We start from the raw sequence: 21269 nt of genomic DNA, 5'->3' as shown, positions 1-21269 counted from the left end.
AGAAAGAAAGAAAGAAAGAAAGAAAGAAAGAAAGAAAGAAAGAAAGAAAGAAAGAGAGAGACAGGGGGGAAGGGAGACACAGAATCTGAAGCAGGCTCCAGGCTCTGAGCGGTCAGCACAGAGCCCGACGCAGGGCTCGAACCCAGGAACCGTGAGATCATGACCTGAGCTGAAGTCAGACGCTTAATCAACTGAACCACCCAGGTGCCCCTGAATGGGTTTTAAATCTTAGTTTTGCTACTTTTCTTTTCATGGGTTTTGGGAAAATTACTTAACAGCTCTATGCCTCAATTTCCTTATTTGTAAAAACCTATATCAAAATGTTGTGTATGTGTGCATCTAAGTGCTTAGAGCAACATCTGATAACACACCTTCTGAATGTTTGTAGCTATCATCATCATCCTCATCATCATCCTGAAAACTCATGAGACTGGGCACTTAATTTTGTTTTCTTCTGTATCCTAGGGACCACAACAATGTTAGAAGACTTTCAACAAGTTTTTAGATGGATAGATGGATGGATAGATTGCGTTAGGTGACTATCACTCTTTGCAGTAATGTCAGTGTGGGAAAGATCTTGACCATTGGCCAAACTGGAGACCTGTATGACATATGCTAGGTCATAGATTTAGAAAAAAAAAGGAATTTTTTTTGGCATCATTAGTCTTCACCCCAACATATGAAAATTGAAATTTTATTAAGTGAAAACTGAAATTTTATTAACTTTTCCCCAGCTCTATTGAGATATAACTGTGACATAAAACTTGTCTTTTTCTGAAGGAGAAAAATTTCAAATAGTACTATTAAGACTACAGAAAAGAATTATACATAGATCTGGGACAGCATGCTTTTGACCACATGTTGGACAGATTTTTTGTAGTTGTATGTAAATCCTTTAAAGCCCACAAGTACATCTTATCCTAATTGTGTTCTAACCTGGCAAAGTCTCAATGCAGTGGTTTCTAAAATTAGACAAGGAATAATAAGAGTTCTAAATTATAAATAGCTTTGTGGATATTTGAGTTCAGAGAGGCATAAGTTACACAGATTGTATTAGTGTAAATTGATTCTAGGAATTAAGTGAGTTAAGCCCTATTATTACTTCAAATAACGTTTCTGTATATTTCTTTTTTTTATATTGATAGTATTGATACTCCTATCATCTGTAAATAATCATGCTTTTATTTCTCCCCCCGTCCCCCAGCCTTATACCTTTTATCTCTTGCTCTTTTACTTCACTAGTTAGGTTTCCTAGCCAGGTTGAATAGAAGCGATGATAGCAGACCTCCTTTTCTTCTTCCCAATCTAAAAGAAGTGCTTCCAACATTTTACTATTAAATATGTTTTCTGTAAGTATTTTTTTGGATGCCCTCATTCACGTTAAGGGTGTTACCTTCTAGTCCCAGTTTACTGAGGGTAAATGGAAATTGAATTTAGTGACTATTCTTTCCCATCTGTTCAATTAGTAATACAATTTTTTTCTTTTATTCTGTGAATGAGGTGAATTGCACTAACCAATTTTTAATGTTAAACTAATCACCTGTCTGAAGATAAGCCCAACTTGATTGTGATGTATATTTTTTATATTTTGCTGGATTTGGTTTGCTGATATAATGTGCTTAATATGCTTGTGAGTGAGATTTGTTTATAATTTTCCTTTTGTTTTTTGTTTTGTTTAAATTTTTATTAATGTTTATTCATTTTTGAGAGACAGAGCGCAAGTGTGGTGTGGCAGAGAGAGAGGGAGACAGAATCTGAAGCCGGCTCTAGGCTCTGAGCTATCAGCACAGAGCCCAATGCAGGGCTCAAACTCATGAACCATGAGATCATGACCTGAGCCAAAGTTGGATGCTTAACCGACTGAGCCACCCAGGCGCCCCTGTAATTTTCCTTTTGTACTGTCTTTGTCCAGTTTTGCTGTTAAGGTAAATTTAACCTCATAAAATGAGTCAGAGTATTCCTTTTTTGTCTATCCTTTGTATGAGATTAGACTCCTCTATAAAATTAGAGTTATATATTCCTTGAAAGTTTAGTAAAATTTTTCTGTAAAACTGACTGGCTCTTATGCCTTGCTTGTAAGATTTTTAACCACTGATTCAGTTTTTAGTGGCTATAGAACTATTCATGTTCTGTTTTTGCTTTTGAGTCAGCTTTGGTAAGTTTTAAATTTCTTCTTGAGTCAGTTTTAGTGAGGAATTTATCCATTTCATCTAAGTGTTTAATTTATTGGCATAAATTTGTTCATATTATCTAATTTTCTGTTTAATTCTGGCAGTATCTGAGATTATATCTCCTTCTTTGTTCTTAATATTGCTTATTTTGCCTTCTCCCCTTTTCCCCCTTAATTATCTCTTCAAATAATAAATTTTGGCTTTGTTTTATTATGCATTTGTATTCTGTTCACAAATTATGTTATCATTTCTTTCTATTTCTTTTTTTTTTTTTTAGGATTTATTCTGTTTTGCTAACTCAATTTCAAGTCTTCTAATAAAGCATTTAAGCCTATACATTTTCTTCTAATACCACTTTTTTTGTTTTGCATTCTTCACATTCTAGATATATTTTCTTCATTTTCATTCAGTTCTAGGTATTTTCTAAAATCCATTATGATGTTCTTTGTCCCATAAATTGTTTAGAAAAGTGTTTTTTAAATTTCAAGATATAAGAAAGTTACCGATTGTTTTAAATTTAAGTATGGTGTTATAACCTAGTATAAGGCCATTTTTTCATAAATATGCCATGTACACTTGAATATATATTCTTTCCTTATTAGGTATAATTGTATTCCGGCTGCTGTATATACTATGTCTTTGGTTTTGTGTGGTTTCAGTAGGATGTGTCTAGATGTAGATCTGCCGTCTCTGTTTCTTAACTATCCCTCTCTATATCTCTGCCCATTTCTATCTGTTCTTTATTTCTATCTTTACTTCCCCCACCATCTCTGTCCTACTCCACATCTCCTAACCCATGTCCCTCTCTTTCTTATCCGATTTGGGATTTATGACCTGCTTGAATTGGTACTTGTAGCAATTCCACATAATTCTCAGTCATCTTCAGGCCTCTCATGCTGCAACTCACATTAAGTTCTTGTTTCTTTGAGTATTTTGTGATTATTTGATTAAGTTTTGATGGAACTTTTTTTGTGTGTGGAAATTGAGGCATGGGTATGAATCTAGAGAGGATTTGTAATTTCTTTTAACAGTTATTTGAGATCACAACCAATCTGGGACCCCTTTAAATGCAATGATATGCTTGAGGTGTTAGGACCACTTAAACTCCATGAATTGGCATTGAGATTATACTTTTGGGGAGAAGGGGAGCACAAGTTTTGTTTTTTTTAAATAAGTTTTAAAAAATAATTTTAGATGTATAGAAAATATACAAAGGTAGTACAGAGTTCCTATGTTTTGTACCCAGTTCCCCCTAATATTAACATCTTATACACTGTCTTATAAGTGCTAACTAAACTCCAGACATTATTCAAATTTCCACTGATTTTTTTTTTCTATTCCAGAATCTGTTCCAAGATACTACACAGACATTCAGTTGTATGTCTCCTTCGTCTATCCTCTGTAACAGTTTCTCAGGTTTTTCTTGTTGTTTTTTTTTCTTGATGACCTTTATGATTTTTGAGCACTGGTTATGTATTTTGTTAACTGGCCTTCAGTTTAGGTTTGTCTGATGTTTTTCTCATGATTAGACTGGGGTATGGGTTTTGTAAAAAAATTCCACAGTGTTAAAATGTTTTTCTTATCACGTCATGTCAGGATGTGCAGGATATTGACCTGATGTGATGTTTACTCTGATTATGTGGTTAAGGTGGTGCTTGCCAGGTTTCTCCACTGTAAAGTTACAGTTTTATCCCTTTCCATTCAGGAATGGGAGATTTTGTTTTCTCTCAACCCAGACTGAGCAGAGATAGTCAAGTTTCCTTGTTGCCCTATGCTGTAACTTCAGCTTTATGTCTTATTTATTTATTTATTTTTTATTTTTATTATTCCTATTTTTAATCTGTATTTATTTTTGGGAGAGAGACAGAGTGTGAGCAGGGGAGGAGCAGAGAGAGAGGGAGACACCTAATCCGAAGCAGGCTCCAGGCCTTGAGCTGTCAGCACAGAGCCCGACATGGGCCTCGAACTCATGAACTGTGAGATCTAGACCTGAGACTAAGTCGGATGCTCAACCGACTGAGCCACCCAGGTGCCCCTATGTCTTATTTATATTTGAACTATGGGTGGAGCTTTTTGAAGCCCAGATTTATATTGAGGGTCTGTTATTAGCTTCCTCACTTTGGATGGGCCTTAGGCTTTATCTCCATCCTTCTCAACTTGTATTAGCTTCAGGGTTTCCAGTGCTCTATAGAAATCCTCAAGGTTAAAACTGACCTTAGTAACCTACTTAACCTCTTATGACTCCTTACTTTTGGGGCAGTCCAGTGAATTATGCTTAAAACTTTTCTTTTGTTGCTGTTTGTTAGTTTGTTATTAGCTATTTCTGTTAGGGTATCTTAATCCAGTGTAGTGTCAGCAGTAAAAGTTGGTAGGTTTCTTTGACATTGATTTGGAATATATTTTGAAGTGTTAATACTGGGTATTAACTAAGATGGGTGGGGGACTCCATCTTAGTATTAGAAAGTGTGGTACTTGTAGTCATTCTACCAGTTGCCCCCTGCCCCACCCCCACATGTACACAATTCCTAAGAATTCCTTGATTTAACTGCCTTGATTGTCTTTTCATATTTTATCCTCTGATCAACACCTGTTAATTCCAAACTCTGTTCAAGTGTTTTCTTCCTCATGCCCTCCCATGTTCCCTTTTCCCTGACTCCACAGAGTTAGATTTCTTCTTTGTTGCCATAAAACACCACTAAGAAAGTTATCATGTGGTAAATATATATCAGTGTTGGTTTACATATTATGGTAGATGTTATTACTGTTTACCGTTATTTGGTATTACTTCCTGCAGGAAGTTTAATTTTTTTTTTTTTCAACGTTTTTTATTCATTTTGGGGACAGAGAGAGACAGAGCATGATCGGGGGAGGGGCAGAGAGAGAGGGAGACACAGAATCGGAAACAGGCTCCAGGCTCCGAGCCATCAGCCCAGAGCCTGACGCGGGGCTCGAACTCACGGACCGCGAGATCGTGACCTGGCTGAAGTCGGACGCTTAACCGACTGCGCCACCCAGGCGCCCCAACTTCCTGCAGGAAGTTTATACCTTCAGCCTTCTTAAAGCCTGGCTTGACCATGTGACCTGCTTTGACCAGTTAAATGTGAACAGAAATGCCTTGGCTGATCTGCAATAGATGTATAGCATGAATGAAAAATGAACGTTAGTTATTTTAAAACACTGAGCTTTGTCACCTCAGTGTAAACATATTCTTTCTTAAATGACATGCATGCCTGTCCCCCATATTAAAGGCAAAAAACTGTATTCTGGCCATCTTTTTTATGTCCTTAAAGCTGTCAGACTAGTTTTCTTAAAACGTTTTAGCAGTAGCATTATATAGTGGAAAGAACATGGGTTTGGGATCAGATATATTCAAATTAAAATTTTTACTTTATTGTGTAGCTGAGTTACTTTAGAAAATGTCCTTGATGAGTTTCAGATTCATTACTTTTTAAATGAGATAGCTTGTAAAGTTGTTGGAAATATATAATACATGTAAAGTACCTAGTACAAATATTCAGAGAATGTTCTTTTCCTTTCATGTTTTTCATTTCTCCATTGACTTTTTTTTTAATTTTTTTTTTTAACGTTTATTTATTTTTGAGACAGAGAGAGACAGCATGAACTGGGGAGGGGCAGAGAGAGAGGGAGACACAGAATTGGAAGCAGGCTCCAGGCTCTGAGCCACCAGCCCAGAGCCCGACGCGGGGCTCGAACTCATGGACCATGAGATCGTGACCTGAGCTGAAGTCGGACGCTTAACCGACTGAGCCACCCAGGCGCCCCTGTCTCCATTGACTATTGACTCAAGTCCTAAAATCCCATTCTGCTAATTAAGGAATCAATCCCATTACAGTTGATACAGTTGATAAGATACCTAGGAATAAACCTAACCAAAGAAGTGAAAGACCTGTACTCTGAAAATAAAAGAAAGTAAAGATGACACAAAGAAATGGAAAGACATTCCATGCTCATGAAGTGGAGGAACAAATATTGTTAAAATGTCTACTACCCAAAGCAATCTACACATTCAATGCAATCCCTATCAAAATACCAACAGCATTTTTCACAGACCTAGAACAATCCTAAAATCTGTATGTAACCAGAAAAGACCCCAAATAACCAAAACAACCTTGAAAAAGAAAAACAAAGCTGGCAGCATCACAATTCCAGACTTCAAGTTATATTACAAAGCTGTAATAATCAAAACAGTATGGTATCAGCATAAAAAGAGACACATAGATCGATGGAACAGAATAGAAAACCCAGAAATTCATGCAAACTGTATGGTCAATCTTCCAACAAAGCAGGAAGGAATATCCAATGGGAAAAAGACAGTCTCTTCCACAAATGATATTGGGAAAACTGGACAGCAACATGCAAAAGAATAAAACTGGACCACTTTCTTACACCGTACAAAAAAAAAAAAATTCAAAATGGATTAAAGACCTAAATGTGACACCTGAAACCTTAACAGTCCTAAAGGAGAATATAGGGAGTAACCTCTTTGACATTGGCCTTAGCAACTTCTTTCTAGATAGGTCTCCTGAGGCAAGGGAAATAGAAACAAAAATAAACTATTGGGACTGCATAAAAATAAAAAGCTTCTGCACAGCAAAGGAAAAAATCAACAAAACTAGAAGGCAACCTGTGGAATGGGAGAAGATAATTGCAAATGACATATTTGATAAAGGGTTAATATCCAAAATACATAAAGAACTTATAAAGGCATCCCAAAAATGAATAATCTCATTAAAAAGTGGCAGAAGACAGGAACCGACATTTTTCAAAGAAGACATGCAGATGGCCAACAGACATGAAAAGATGCCCAACTTCAGTGATCAGGGAACTACAAATCAAAACTACAATGAGATATCACCTCATACCTGTCAGAATGTCTAAAATTAAAAACATAAACAACAGGTGTTGGCAAGGATGTGGAGAAAAGGGAACCCTTTTGGACTCTTGGTGGGAATGCAAACTAGTGCAACCACTGTGAAAAATAGTATGGAGATTCCTTAAAAAGTTAAAAATAGAACTACTCTATGATCCAGCAATTGCACTACCAGGTATTTAGCTGAAGAGTACAAAAATACTAATTAGAAGGGATACATGCACCCTGATGTTTATAGCAACGTTTTGTACAATAGCCAAATTATGCAAACAGCGTAAGTGTCCGTTGCTGATGAATGGATAAAGAAGAAATGGTACACACACACACACACACACACACACACACACACACCGATACACAATGGAATATTATTTGTCCATAAAAAGAATGAAATCTTGCCATTTGTAATGACATGGATGGAGCTAGAGAGTATAATGCTAAGTGAAATAAGTCAGAGAAAGACAAATACTATATGATTTCACTCATACGTGCAATTTAAGAAACAAAACAAATGAGCAAAGGGGAAAATAAAGGGATAGAGGCAAACCAAGAAACAGACTCTTAATTATAGGGAACAAACGATGGTTACCATTGGGGAGGTGGGTGAGGAGATGGGTTAAATAGGCGATGGGGATTAAGGAGCGCACTTGTGGTGATGAGCACCAGGTGTTGTATAGAAGTGTTGAATCACTATATTGTACGCTTGGAACTGATGTTACATTATATGTTAAATAACTAGAATTTAAATAAAAACTTGAGGGGCGCCTGGGTGGTTCAGTCAGTTGAGCGTCCGACTTCAGCTCAGGTCATGATCTTGCAGTTTGTGGGTTCGAGCCCCAAGTCGGGCTCTGTGCTGACAGCGCAGAGCCTAGAGCCTGCTTCAGATTCTGTGTCTCCCTCTCTCTCTGCACGCCCCCACTCACACTCTGTTTCTCTCTCCTTCAAAAATAAATATTAAAAAAAATTTTTTTAAATAAAAACTTGAAAAAAAATCCTTTCTCTTGCTTTCGTTAATGTATTCATTTGGTTAGTCATTAGATAAAAAAAATTTTTTTTTTTAAGTTTACTTATTTATTTTGAGAGAGGGAGAGAGCATGAGCGGGGACGGGGCAGAGAAAGAGGGAGAGGGAGAATCTCAAGCGGGCTTTGCACTGTCAGTGCAGAGCCCAGTGTGGGGCTCAAACTCGTGAAACTGTGAGATCATGACCTGAGACAAAATCAAGAGTTGGACACTTAACTGACTGAGCCACCCAGGTTCCCCTAGATAAATATTTCTTGAACTTCTATATGTCATGCATTTTCTAGGAACTGGAAAGTAGTGAACAAGATCTAGTCTTAGTCTTAAAGGAGGTTACAGTCCAGTGGCCAGTAATTCTCTCTCCCTATCTCTAGCTATTATAATCATATTAATATTGCAAGGCCTCTTTCTACCATCACCATATCTTTGAAATTTTTGCCTAAATTTTTCCCCATCTCAAAAAGAGAAATCCAGAAGTGATATCTCCCTCTTGACTTTTTGAAGCAATGTAACGTTACCCATATGTGTCTCCTACAATATATGTCACATTCATCCTGGCAGGTTCTATTATATTTTCAAGTTTCTTTTCTAGATTTTCAGCTCCTTCCATATTGGACATGTCTGTCACTTAATCTTGTTGTATCCCTCAAATCAATGAAACTGTGTGAATAATGAATAATATCACTCCTTAGGGGTGTTTTAGGAATTTGTGGGGGCATTTTTGTTCATCACAATGAAGTAATTAGGTTACTAGTGGAATAGTGAGAAGAGGCCAAGAATGGAAGACTTCTTGCAGTGTTCATGATAGTCTCTCAAATAAATCATTGTCCTGAATCCCAGTAACTTTCAAATATTCTAGATGTTTCATGTAAATGAAAAACTTAGAATTCGTTGAATGTAGAGCCTAAATCCGTTTTGTATGTAAATGCTAGGTATTTTTATGAAATTTTAATATATACTGAGTTTTCCTGGCATACATTTATCACCTATTTAAAGAAAGATTGTACTTTGTTTTGTCCAGAATTTTACTAAGTCTTGCTCAACATTACATTAAATCATGTCATCAAAGGCAATACCACTCATGGTGTTTGAGTCACTAATAATACAGCTGTTATCAGTCTGTTTTTATAGTTGTTGAATTTACAGTGATTCTAGATGTAGGTGTAGGCATACGACTAATTCATTCTCTTTTGTCATGCCTAGATATTTACATTTTGAAGTGTGTTATTTCTATTTAAAATATAAATGACCTTCCTTTAATTTCTTCCACATATTACAGTAAGCATTGTATTAGTGGTTTAACTTTGTATATTTAGATATGTTATATTATCTATAAATGTCTTTTTAATTTTTATTTAAATTTCAGAATTTAAAAGAGGGCATTAAAAAAGCAACATTGTGTCATGTTATAAGTTCACTGAGTTATGACCATTAGAGCCTGGAATTAAAAAATTAAAATTTACTTTAAAAATATATATTTAATCTGTATTGAACATTAAACTATTCTCTTTAGGGAAAATGTGTATCACAAATATTCTGACAATTTGAATAATGATTAAGTTAGATGAAAGCACTAAAAATTTGTTAACAAACCAGAAAAAAAAACATGTAAACTTGATTCAGTTTATAGACAGACAAATTGCTCCTTTATAATTTAAAATTTTTCTATATACTTTGGTTAATGACTAAGACTCTACTTGTTTTCTTTATTATAATTAATATATCTAGAACTTTAATTTTAAAAAATTTGACTATGGTTTCATGCAGAGGACAGGAGAAGATTGATCTTAATTTATATTCTTTAAATTAGTTTTTTGGGGTCAGCAATGAATTGTTTTGATTTAGATCTAAGTGTAGTTTTCATCTTTGAGCATATGATAAGTATATTTTATAAACTAAAGTACAGAACCAGATGGTTTTATTCTGGTATGATACATGTTAATTTGTATGCTTTGTTTTCAACAACCATGGGATTATGTTGTATCTCATCATTGCCTTTTTTGGACTATTTTATAGACAGAACTACCAATTCTAGTTATATAAAGCTGTTCTAGCACAGGCTAGAAAGTAGGTCATTGTGACGGGGAGTATTCCAAACCGCCCACTGGTTGCTATAGCAATGACCTACTTTAAGAAACTATTTCTGTTGATTCATGTTGAAATCATCTGTTGGAAATGGTATAAGGAAACTCACTGAATGTAATTTTTTTCTAATAGTAATAAAGTAGTGATCTCTGGAAATTTTTTTTAAAAAATCTTTAATATGTTTAAAGTAAAGAAGTATATTTTCTCACTTGACACCTTTTCTATTTATTTTGAAGTGATGCAATTAGTAATGTAATTATATAACAGGAGAACTGTACTTATATATAGGTAATACAATTATACAAAGAGATGTGATGAATTTTACTAATGTTTGGCCTATAAAAACCAACCTGTTGCATGTAGTTAATAACTTTATTAACTGAGTCCTGAATGAGTATAGTAAGATGCCATTTTAGAGAAGATCTGAAAATATGTTCCTGTTAAAAGTGTACCCTGTGTATTTTCAATGTATTATATTGAATTGCTCCATTGAATATTGGATGCCTGTTCTAAGCCATATGCATTTATAATATATAAGGGTTGAAATTGGTGTGTTCTCTGGAATATACTGAATCTGAACTCTGACAGAACCTACTCTTCCCAGTTAAGCATAAAGGATGAAAGGTTAGATTTTACATAGCACCCTTTCAAGTAACATTATCCCTTCAGCACTGAAAAGAAATCTTCCATGTCAATGAATTGATATTTGAACCTAGGATATTGGAGGTTTTATTTTATGGTATTATCAATGAAGGATTATATACTTAAAGGTTAGTTGATATACAGATGTATATGTATGGTGGAATTAAAAGGATGATGTGGTATTTTATATAAATATTATCTGTCTATCAATAGACAACTGGGCTGGTTCCATGGTTTGGCTATTGTAAATAATGCTGCAGTAAACAGGGGTGCATGTATCCCTTTGAATTAGTGTTTTTGCACTGGGTAAATACCCAGTAGTGCAATTACCAGATCACAGAGAATTCTGTTTTTAACTTTTTGAGGAACCCCCATATTGTTTTCCAGGGTAGCTGCACCAATTTACATTCCCACTAACAATGCATAAAGGTTCCTTTTTCTCCACATCCTCGTCAACACTTGTTTCTTGTGTTTTTGGTTTTAGCCATTCTCACAGGTGTGAGGTGATACGTCATTGTGGTTTTGATTCTATTTCCCTGATGATGAGTGATGTGGAGTATCCTTTCATATGTCTGTTGACCATCTGGCTGTCTTCTTTGAAGAAATGTCTATTCATGTCTTCTGCCCATTTTTTTAATTGGATTATTTGTTTTTTGGGTGTTGAGTTGTATCAGTTCTTTGTATATTTTGGATACTAACCCTTTAATGTCATTTGCAAATACCTTCTTCCATTCAGTAAGTTGTCTTTTAGTTTTGTTTGTTGTTTCCTTCACTGTGCAGAAGCTTTTTATTTTGATGATGTACAAGTAGTTTGTTTTTGCCTTTGTTTGCCTTACTCCTGTTATATATTTATTCATTCATATTTGCCTTGTCACTGGGAAAGATTTTAATCAAACCTTTGTTCCAAGTCACATTCAGGAGAAGTTATGAGTCCGGAACAATTCTACATATAGATGTAGGCATCCAACTAATTGTCTTCTGTTGTCATGCCCAGATATTTACATACAGAAATATGTGTTACTGTTTTTTGGAACTATAAATTATTCCCAGGGGAAAATAGTGGTACCTTCTCCTTAATGAATATCTACCATGTGCTAGTAATTCTGCGAGATGATTTTATAATGTTTTTCTAATTTTTTCAACAGTTGTAAAAGACAACTGTATTATTTTTTAAATCCTATTTCTAATCTTTCTAACAGAATATATTGATCACATGATGATATTTGTTTGGCAAATGTAGCAACCAAAACGTAGGTTAAGAAACCTACATAGTTAGGAGTGAGACACAGATACTAATTTGAAATCCATGAGAAGAAGAAGGTGATATGTATATATGATAGTTATAATGTAAAGTATAATGTGAAAGTTTCTCTAGAATGAGGTCCATATGTCCTTTGATAATTTAGAGGATGGAGAAATCACTTTCAGCTGGAAGACTGAAGATTAGTAGGATACGAACTTGAAGAGATGAAAATTGGGGAAGGTATTCTATGCTGAGGGAAATTCATGGAGCACATTACAGGAGAGTGGATGCGTAGGGAAATTGGTGGGAATGAAGGAAGAGTGGTAAGAGATGAACCTGAACCCTAAGTGAGTGGCCAAGCAAAATAATGTGTTCTAGGGAATGAATCTTTGAAGACCTTTGTACAGGAAAGTGTGCCTCAGAAAGATTTGTTGTGGTGTATAAAATGGATTATTAAAGTGGGAAAAGATTGTTGGTACAAAGATGTATTTTCAGGCATTACAGTAAATAAATAATGCCAGCAAGAGATAACAAGGGATAGAATTATTATACCAAGAACGGAAGTGGTAGGAAGGAGGCGACCAAAAAAATTAGATAACACTTACATAACTGTGCTTACTATGGATCAGGCACTGTTCTGAGAGCTTCACATATATTAATTTAATTCTCACAACATGCTATGATATAGGTCCTATTACTATCCCTGCTTTACAGATAAGGAACCTCCCAGGATTAATTAAAGGATAGTAATTTATCTCTAGACTTGTTAAATTATGTGACATCTGTGTAATGGGATACTATGAAACCATCAAAATTGATGCTATAGAAGTATGTCTATTGCTTTGAGAAGATTCACTATTAAACCATGTTTATAGTAAATACAGTATTTCTGTTTTACTCTGAAGGAGTGTATGTTCGTTATCAATTTTATACCTTTTATGAAGTTAAAAAAAACATGTTTCTCTCATCATCACTCCCCCCTCCATTCCCACTCCTCAAAAGTAGCTATTATTAATAGCTTGGTAAGTATCTTTCCAATTATTTTCTTATGTACATATAAGTAAATACATGCAAAGCAGATTTTATTTTATCAAAATAAAAATCAAAATATATTTATGTATATAGTTTCAAAAGTCGCAGTGCAAAGGTACTATGTTCTTTTTTAAAGTACCTATATTTGAGTCCACTGTACTTCTCTAATTTTAATGTGAAATCACAGTGATGGAAATAATATCCATGGAAGAAAAATATCATAATATGTAAGAGAAATATCATACTTAAATATATCTATTCCTTCGTGTTATGCAGTGTCAAAACTAATTATTTGGTTGCAAAATTTTCCCATTATAATACATTGCTTCAGTCCATATCATTCTGTACAATGTTTGGTTCATAAGGTATTTATTGAAAAACATTAAAACTCTTTATTCAGCCTGTTAACAAGAAAGGGAAAAATAATTTTACCCTTAATTCCTTAATTATTAATTAATCCAGGCTTGTTTGTTTTATGCATTAATCATGTTTTTTTCATTTTCCCATTTTTTTTCCCCCATCTATCATTGACCTGTTTGTACCATATGGAAACATTTACATACTGAAACTAGTGGTACAAAAGAGATATCAGGATTATCTCTGCCTTGGGTTATCCTTCCAGGACATTTTAGTTTTGTTCTGTTTAAATTAAAAAAAACAAAACTTAAAATTGCTAGTTCATTCAACTTCTTGATTTTTGATCTGCTACAGTGTCTAAAAACTCTTTAGACAAGCAAATACATAAAATTAGATGCTTTCTAATAAACATTTATCACCAAACATGATAAATTACTCATAGTTATGGATAATTTTACAAAACTCAGGTGTTTTTGTATTGATATAACAATAGCAATCTTCTTCCTCAAAGTATTTGTACATTGGTAGTGGTAGGTTGAGATAGGGGTTGGTGTTAGAGAGGTGACTCCAATCCTAGACAGAACAGGGATGAGGTGAAATATAAATGTGAAGATAGAAGGGTTTGTTTCCTATTTGTTTAACGACAGTTGTGAGACTTCCTAAGATGATACAGTGGGAGTCCTTAAAAGTCTAGCACTGTGACACTCCACACCTGTAGACTCTAAATCCTAAATGACTCCCAAATGGTAAAGAGTATCAAACTTGACTAGTTATAGTGAAGTCACTAATAACTATAGTTGTAAAAAATTAACAAAACTTTTTTGATGAAATGATGGGATCAGAATGGGCAAAGAGAGCAAAATGATCTGAACTGAACACCTCCTAAAACAATAGTGCCTGGTAGCACTTTCTGCATTGATGGAAATGTTCTTCACCTGTGCTGTCCAATATGGTAGCTACTAGGCACACATGTGGCTGTTGAGGCCTTGGAATGTGGCAAGTGTGACTGAGGAACTGAATTTTTCATTTTGATTAAATATAAATGGCTGTATGTGCCTAGAGGCTACCATATGGGACAACACATTTCTGAAATGTGCCTTTTCATTTTTATTAACTGTTCCTCACAAGTAAGATACAGTCAGTATTCTCAGAGAACACATGGCTTGTGGAAGAGGCAAGCAAATACTTAACCTTAAGATCAAATACATAAAAGAAGCAGAGTGAAGAGAAAATAAGAAGTGTCCAGGAGCGAGAAGAATAGAATCTAAGTGAAATGTTAGAGACATTAACATGAGGTAAACAATGAGGTTGAATTTTCCAGGAGTGACATCTCTTTCAAATTTGCTAGACTGCCCCATTTCTTCACACTAAAAGATGCGTAGTAAGCAGTCTTCTGCTACTGCCCCAGAATTTCCCAGCATATCTATCATGTGTAAGCTTTGTTGGTACTTATTTCATTGAGAAAAATCTATAGCTCCACCTGCCTCATGGAATTTTTCTTTTTTTAATTAACCTGGCATTCTCTACACTCAGAGTTAATGCCACATAATTTAACATCTGTTTATTATCAGTTTCTTTAATTAGATAAGAAACTTGAAAATGGGCATTATGTTTTCTTTCTCTCTTAGATGATTACAGTATCCCTTAATATTACTCAAATTCTTAAATTACTCACTTGCTCAGAGTGATTAAATAGGATATTTCCATTTTGTTTCCAATAGAGAAATGTTCTAGATTTTTCAAGGTGGCTTTTCTATTTGAACTTGAATTCTTTTCATCAATGAAACAGTGAAATCAATTCATTTAATTCCTTTATTTGTATAATTTTTATGTTTACAACTTAAACTTTGCTAACATTCAATCACTGTTATTTAATGGAAGTTACTTAATTGAGGAATTTTATTAAAATTCTGAGAACCTCATGTAATTTAAAATTTTTAAGTATGATTTCCGGAAACAGTAATTTACAGATCAATTAGAAGTAATAAGATGATAGGAAGTAATAAAATTATGGGGTTAGCACGTCAAGTTTTAGAATAACATGATTTTGCACTACTTTATATCTTCTAAATATATATGTTTAAGAATTTTAATATTTTCTCTGTAGGTTTTTGCTTCAGTGTCTAGAAGACCTTGATGCCAATCTGCGAAAATTAAACTCTCGTCTGTTTGTGATCCGTGGACAGCCAGCAGATGTGTTTCCCAGGCTTTTTAAGGTAATCTGAAAAATTTTTGCATAGAATAATAATCTTTTGTCAGAGAAGACACATGTTTGATAAATAAGGTACTTGAGGTAATTTAAAATATAGGAAATATAAGTATTTTTAAATAAAAATTTTGTGGGTTCTTTATTTTGCACTGCTGATGGGAATGCAAACTGGTGCAGCCACTCTGCAAAACAGTATGGAGGTTCCTCAAAAAATTAAAGATAGAACTACCCTATGACCCAGCAATTGCACTACTAGGTATTTATCCAAAGTATACAGGTGTGCTATTTTGAAGGGGTACATGCACCCCAATGTTTATAGCAGCACTATCGACAATAGCCAAAGTATGGAAAGAGCCCAAATGTCCATTGATGGATGAATGGATAAAGAAGATGTGGTATATATACACATTGGCAATCAAAAAGAATGAAATCTGGCCATTTGCAACAATGTGGGTGGAATTAGAATGTATTATGCTAAGTGAAATTAGAGAAAGACAAATATCATATGATCACTCATATGTGGAATTTAAGATACAAAACAGATGAACGTAAGGTAAGGAAAGCAAAAATAATATAAAAACAGGGAAGGGGACAAAACATAAAGAGACTCTTAAATATAGAGAACAATCTGAGGGTTGCTGGAGGGGTTGTGGGTGGGAGCATGGGCTAAATGGGCAAGGGACATTAAGGAGGACATTTGTTGGGATGTGCACTGGGTGTTATATGCAGGGGCTGATTCTTCTTCTACTTCTGAAATCATTGCACTATATGCTAACTAACTTGGTTGTAAATTTTAAAAAATTGGGGGGATTATTTTATTTAATAAAAGTTACAAATGGTAAAATCAGTGAAAAATTTGGTTTACAATGAACATTTAAATCTTTCTTCTACCTTAAACTGCTAGTTTCCCTCCTAGAAGCAACAACTACTACCAGCTTCTTTTGTAGTCGTTGGAAATATTTTTTATATTAATAAGAATGTATATGTCAGGTGGTTATGTGTGTATGTGTGTGTATATATATATATAAATAATATAAAGAGAGATCTGTAGCTGTGTGTATGTTACCACCCCCCCCCACCCCCCGCTTTTTAAAACCAAGATAAGAACACACTATATTTTACACCACCTGTGCCAAGCTTTATTCACATAGCCATGTGTTTTGGAGATTGTTTCCTGTTGTTTCCTCAGTCTTTTAAATGGCTTCATAGTGTTCCATTGTGTAGGTATGCTGTGATTTTTTTTAACAAGCTTTCTACTGAACATTAGTCATTTTCCACAGGCCTTTGCTAATACAAATAATGCTGTCAGTGAACATCCTTGTCCAAATATATATCTTTGCTCACATGTGCTCATACATTTTTGGGATAATTCTTAGAAGAGGACTTTCTGGGTCAAAGGGCTATAATGAACAACATGCTACTAATAATACAAAACTGTAGTTTCATGGCAGAGTTTTTTAACTTGGTAAAATCTTAAATCTCCTAGTCTTACTTTGCCTTTTTTCCCCTAATGAAAACATTAGTCCTAGAGAGATTAAATGAGTTGACTAAGGTCATGCAGCTAGCTTATGGTAGTAGTGCTCAGACCAGAAGTTGTTTTCTTGGCTATCTTTTTTTTGTCCATCCCTTCCTATTTATACCATTAGGATTCCTAATGTATATCTGCTTTTTGGTTTTTTTTTTTGCAGCTGTTTGATTCATCAAAAAATTTTAATAGTAATGTGCCTGTTTCTAATACAGATGAGAACAGTTCCTTTCCCTGAGTGAAAATGTCCCCAGTGTTGGGAATCAAATCAACACTACTTGGTCTTTTTCATTGGTATGAAAGAAACCTTTAATGTTTAGGATTTGGCTAATGCAGCAGTTCTGGCTACTGAAAATTTACTTTATTAAAGTATGTTTTACTACTGTGGCTACTTGGAGTCAGAATTTAACCTAGGTACATGGAAGAGTTGTGGGTAGAAAGAATATCAGAAACAATGGTAATAGTTTATCAGCAACTCATGAGTATAAAATGTGTGTATCTCTAAATCCATGTGGTATAAGTAAACTGAATCCTAAGATGATTTTACTTGCAAAAATAACGAAACTTAAACAACAAGTGTTTAAAGATATGGAGAAAAGGAAACCCTCTTGCACTGTTGGTAGGAAGGCAAGCTAGTGTAGCCACTGTGGAAAACAGTATGGAGGTTCCTCAGAACTACCCTATGATCCAGTAATTGTACTACTTGGGTATTTATCCCCAAAATACAAAAACACTAAGTCAAAGGGATACATGTACCTCTACATTTATAGCAACATTATTTACACTAGCTAAGCTATGGAAGCAACCCAAGTGTCCATTGATAGATGGACATAAAAATGAAATCTTGCCATTTCCAACAAATGGATGGAGTCAGAGAGTATAATGCTAAGCAAAATAAGTCAGAGAAAGGCAAATATCATATGATGTCACTCATGTGGAATTTAAAAAACAAATAAGCCAAGGGGAAAAAAGAGAGAGAGACAGATCAAGAAACAGACTCTTAACAGTAGGGAACAAACTGATGGTTACCAGAGGAGACAGAGGTGGGGAAATGGGTGAAATCGGTGATGGGGATTAAGGAGTGCACTTGTTGTGATGAACACTGGCAGAGAAACAGTGGTTTCTGCATGGGCCATAAAATACAGATACATGAACACACACACATGCATAGATGCTTACTGTTTTATTCAGGTTGTTCCTTGGGCTACATACAGTAGTTTGTATAAAATACCACTTACGGAAACTTCCTTTCAGATTATACACTGTCTAGAGCCATAGAGGGAATTCCTTTTTGATTGCGTTGATGTTCTTACTTTTACTTTTTTTTAGAGGCACTAGTGTTTAAAAAAAAAAAAAGCCTAAAAGGTTATGCAGTAAAAAGCAGGTCTCCTTCCCACTCCCCACCCTCACACCCTGTTTCTCTGAGGGGAAAGACTCTTTTGTCCATAACTAGCTGACTCATTTATATTATTGTCTCTGGTTTTTTTCTAGTACAGAAGATAGAATTTTTAGTAGGTAAGTAATCCTATTTCCTACATGGGAGGTAAAACTGTTTTAGACCTGGTAGTAGTACTTTAGTTGGTTGGTATGGTGACAGTGGCTCAGTACTGATGTCTGCTGTGTATCTTCTCTTTATAGCATTCATTCTATTTATATTAGATTTAGGGATGGGGTCAGGGAATTTTTATACACACATATATGTGTGATAAACTGTTGTGTTTTCTGATGTGTTTTCTACTTAGGATTTTTCCCAGTTAAATTTTGACTTTATATAGGACTTTTTTTTTAACTTTTTTCTTTCATGTTTTGAAGAAATGATGAAGAAACTTAGACACTAATGTAGGCAAAACTAGGATAACACTATTAATCATATGAATCTTGTATCAATTATTATTATGCAGTTAAATCTTGCATCTTCCACATTTGGTGCCAGAATGGTAAGTTACCAAGACCTTGTACATTCTAGGCCCAGCAGGAACTTTTAATGAAGAACTTAAAGAGTTGGTTTAAAACATTCTCATTATATCCAAGAAACAGGGACATGTGGCTAAAGTCTTTATAGGTGGACTCATTGAAGCATAACAAAATGTTTTGTCCAAAATCGTAGAATAAATCAAAGAAGAACATCTAAAGCTACTAACATTTCACATACATAAAATTCATGCATTTTGAGTTATTTTGGATTCTTTATTATTTTATGGTACATGCTCATTTGAATAGGCCAATTCATTCAATAGATATTGCTTGTCTGCTATTACAAGGCAGAGTTCAAGGTGCTGAGGGTATACTAGTGAACCAAACAGAAGATGTTTCTACCTTCATGGAGCTTATATGATAGTGGGAAGGAGGCAGATAATAAACAAGTAAATATGCAATGTCAGGCAGTGATAGGTGCTAAAATAAAGTGTGGGATATTAAGTGCCAAGGTGAGTGAAGGGTAATTATATGAAATCATGGAAGGCCTCCCTTCTAAGATGACATATGAGCAAATCATGTGAAGGGACTAAGCCATGCAAATATCTAGGGTGTGGCATTGTCAATCCACAACATTTTGCACCTTCTTCCATCAAAAGGTAGAGTTTATTTTCCCACTCCCTTAAATCTGGTTTGGCTATGTAACTTACTTTGGCCAACTGCCAAGGGAGACATTGAATTCCAAACCCTAAGCCTCAAGCAACCTTGAAGCTTCTACTTTGCCCTTTTAGAATGCTCCTTGTATCGTGCTGGGAATATGGGCTAGAATATCAAATTATGGGAGACCATGTAGAAATAGAGGACCAGTCATGAGCCAGCACCATGGTCTGAGATGTATGAGAGAGATTATCTCAGATCTTCCAGCCCCCACCAAGTTGTCAGCTCATTGCAAGCTCATGAGTGAGCCCAGGTGAGACCAACAGAACCACCATCTAGTTAACTGACAGTCTTGTGAGAATCAATCATTTTGAGCTACTGAGATAACTGCAACATGGGGAAATAATGATGCAGGCAGAGGGAATAGCAGTTACAAAGGCCCTGACGTGGAAGCGTGCTGTGACTTGTTTAGGAACAGCAAGAAGGCCAGGGTAGCTAGAAACACACAGTGAGTGAAGAGGAAAGAGGAGGTCAGAGAGGTTTCAAGGAGCCAGATCACAGGGCTTTCTTTATGGACCATGTTTAGGGGTTTGGCTGTCACTCTGAGTGAAATGGGATGCCATGGAAATTTTTGAGTAGATGAGTGACATGATTTCACTTACATCTTCTTTTTTTTTCTTTTTTCTTTATTATTGACATATGATTGAGATATAATGTTATATTTCAGATATACAGCATATTGACTCAACAATTCTAGACATTAGTACTCATCAGAAGTGGTCACCATCTGTCACCATTCAATGTTATTAAAATATTGACAGTATTCCCTATGCTGTACTTTTCATCTCCATGACTTTTATTTTGTAACTAGAAGTTTGTACCTCTTAATCCCCCTCATTTATTTTGACCATCTCCTCACCTGCATCCCCTCTGGCAACCATTAGTTTGTCCTCTGTATTTAAGAGTCTGTTTGGTTTGTTTGTTCATTTGTTTTGTTTTTCAGATTCCACATGTAAGTGAAATCATATGATATTTGTCTTTCTCTGATTTATTTCACTTAGGATAATACCTGCTAGGTCCATCCATGTTGTTGTAAATGGCAAGATTTCATTCTTTTTTGTGACTGAGTAATATTCCATTGTGTATATGTACTACATCTTCTTTCTCCATCTATAAATGGACACTTAGGTTGCTTCCAAATCTTGACTATTATAAATAATGCTGCAGAAAACATAGAGGTACATATATCTTTTGAATTAGTGTTTTCATTTTCTTTGGGTAAATACCCAGTCGTGGAATTACTGGGTCATATGGTATTTCTATTTTTAATTTATGAGGACCCTCCATATTGTTTTCCACAGTAGCTGCACCAGTGTACATTCTCACCAACATTGCATGAGAGTTCCCTTTTCTCCATACTCTTGCCAACACTTGTTATCTCTTGTCTAAATAAAAATTTATTTTTTATTTATTTTTTTAATGTTTACTTATTTATTTTGTTGGGGAGGGGCAGAGAGAGAGAGGG

At 34.9% G+C, this 21269-nt stretch overlaps 1 protein-coding gene across 4 annotated transcripts in view; it reads left to right on the top strand.

Annotated features, from left to right (window-relative positions):
- CRY1 (cryptochrome circadian regulator 1) overlaps window positions 1–21269 on the top strand; it is a 105065-nt gene that overhangs the window by 47452 nt on the left and 36344 nt on the right. For 3 of the 4 annotated variants that reach the window (XM_042993101.1, XM_042993100.1, XM_007096456.2), the window contains exon 2: window positions 15547–15655. In XM_042993101.1, the coding sequence (XP_042849035.1) occupies window positions 15547–15655 (109 nt within the window). Of the gene's footprint in view, window positions 1–10261; window positions 10280–15546; window positions 15656–21269 lie in introns of those variants that run through there. The other variant, XM_042993102.1, reaches the window with a different exon arrangement.

Source organism: Panthera tigris, chromosome B4 (genome assembly GCF_018350195.1).
Source record: "Panthera tigris isolate Pti1 chromosome B4, P.tigris_Pti1_mat1.1, whole genome shotgun sequence".
NCBI lineage: Eukaryota > Metazoa > Chordata > Mammalia > Carnivora > Felidae > Panthera > Panthera tigris.
This window is presented reverse-complemented; position numbering and strand designations above follow the sequence as displayed.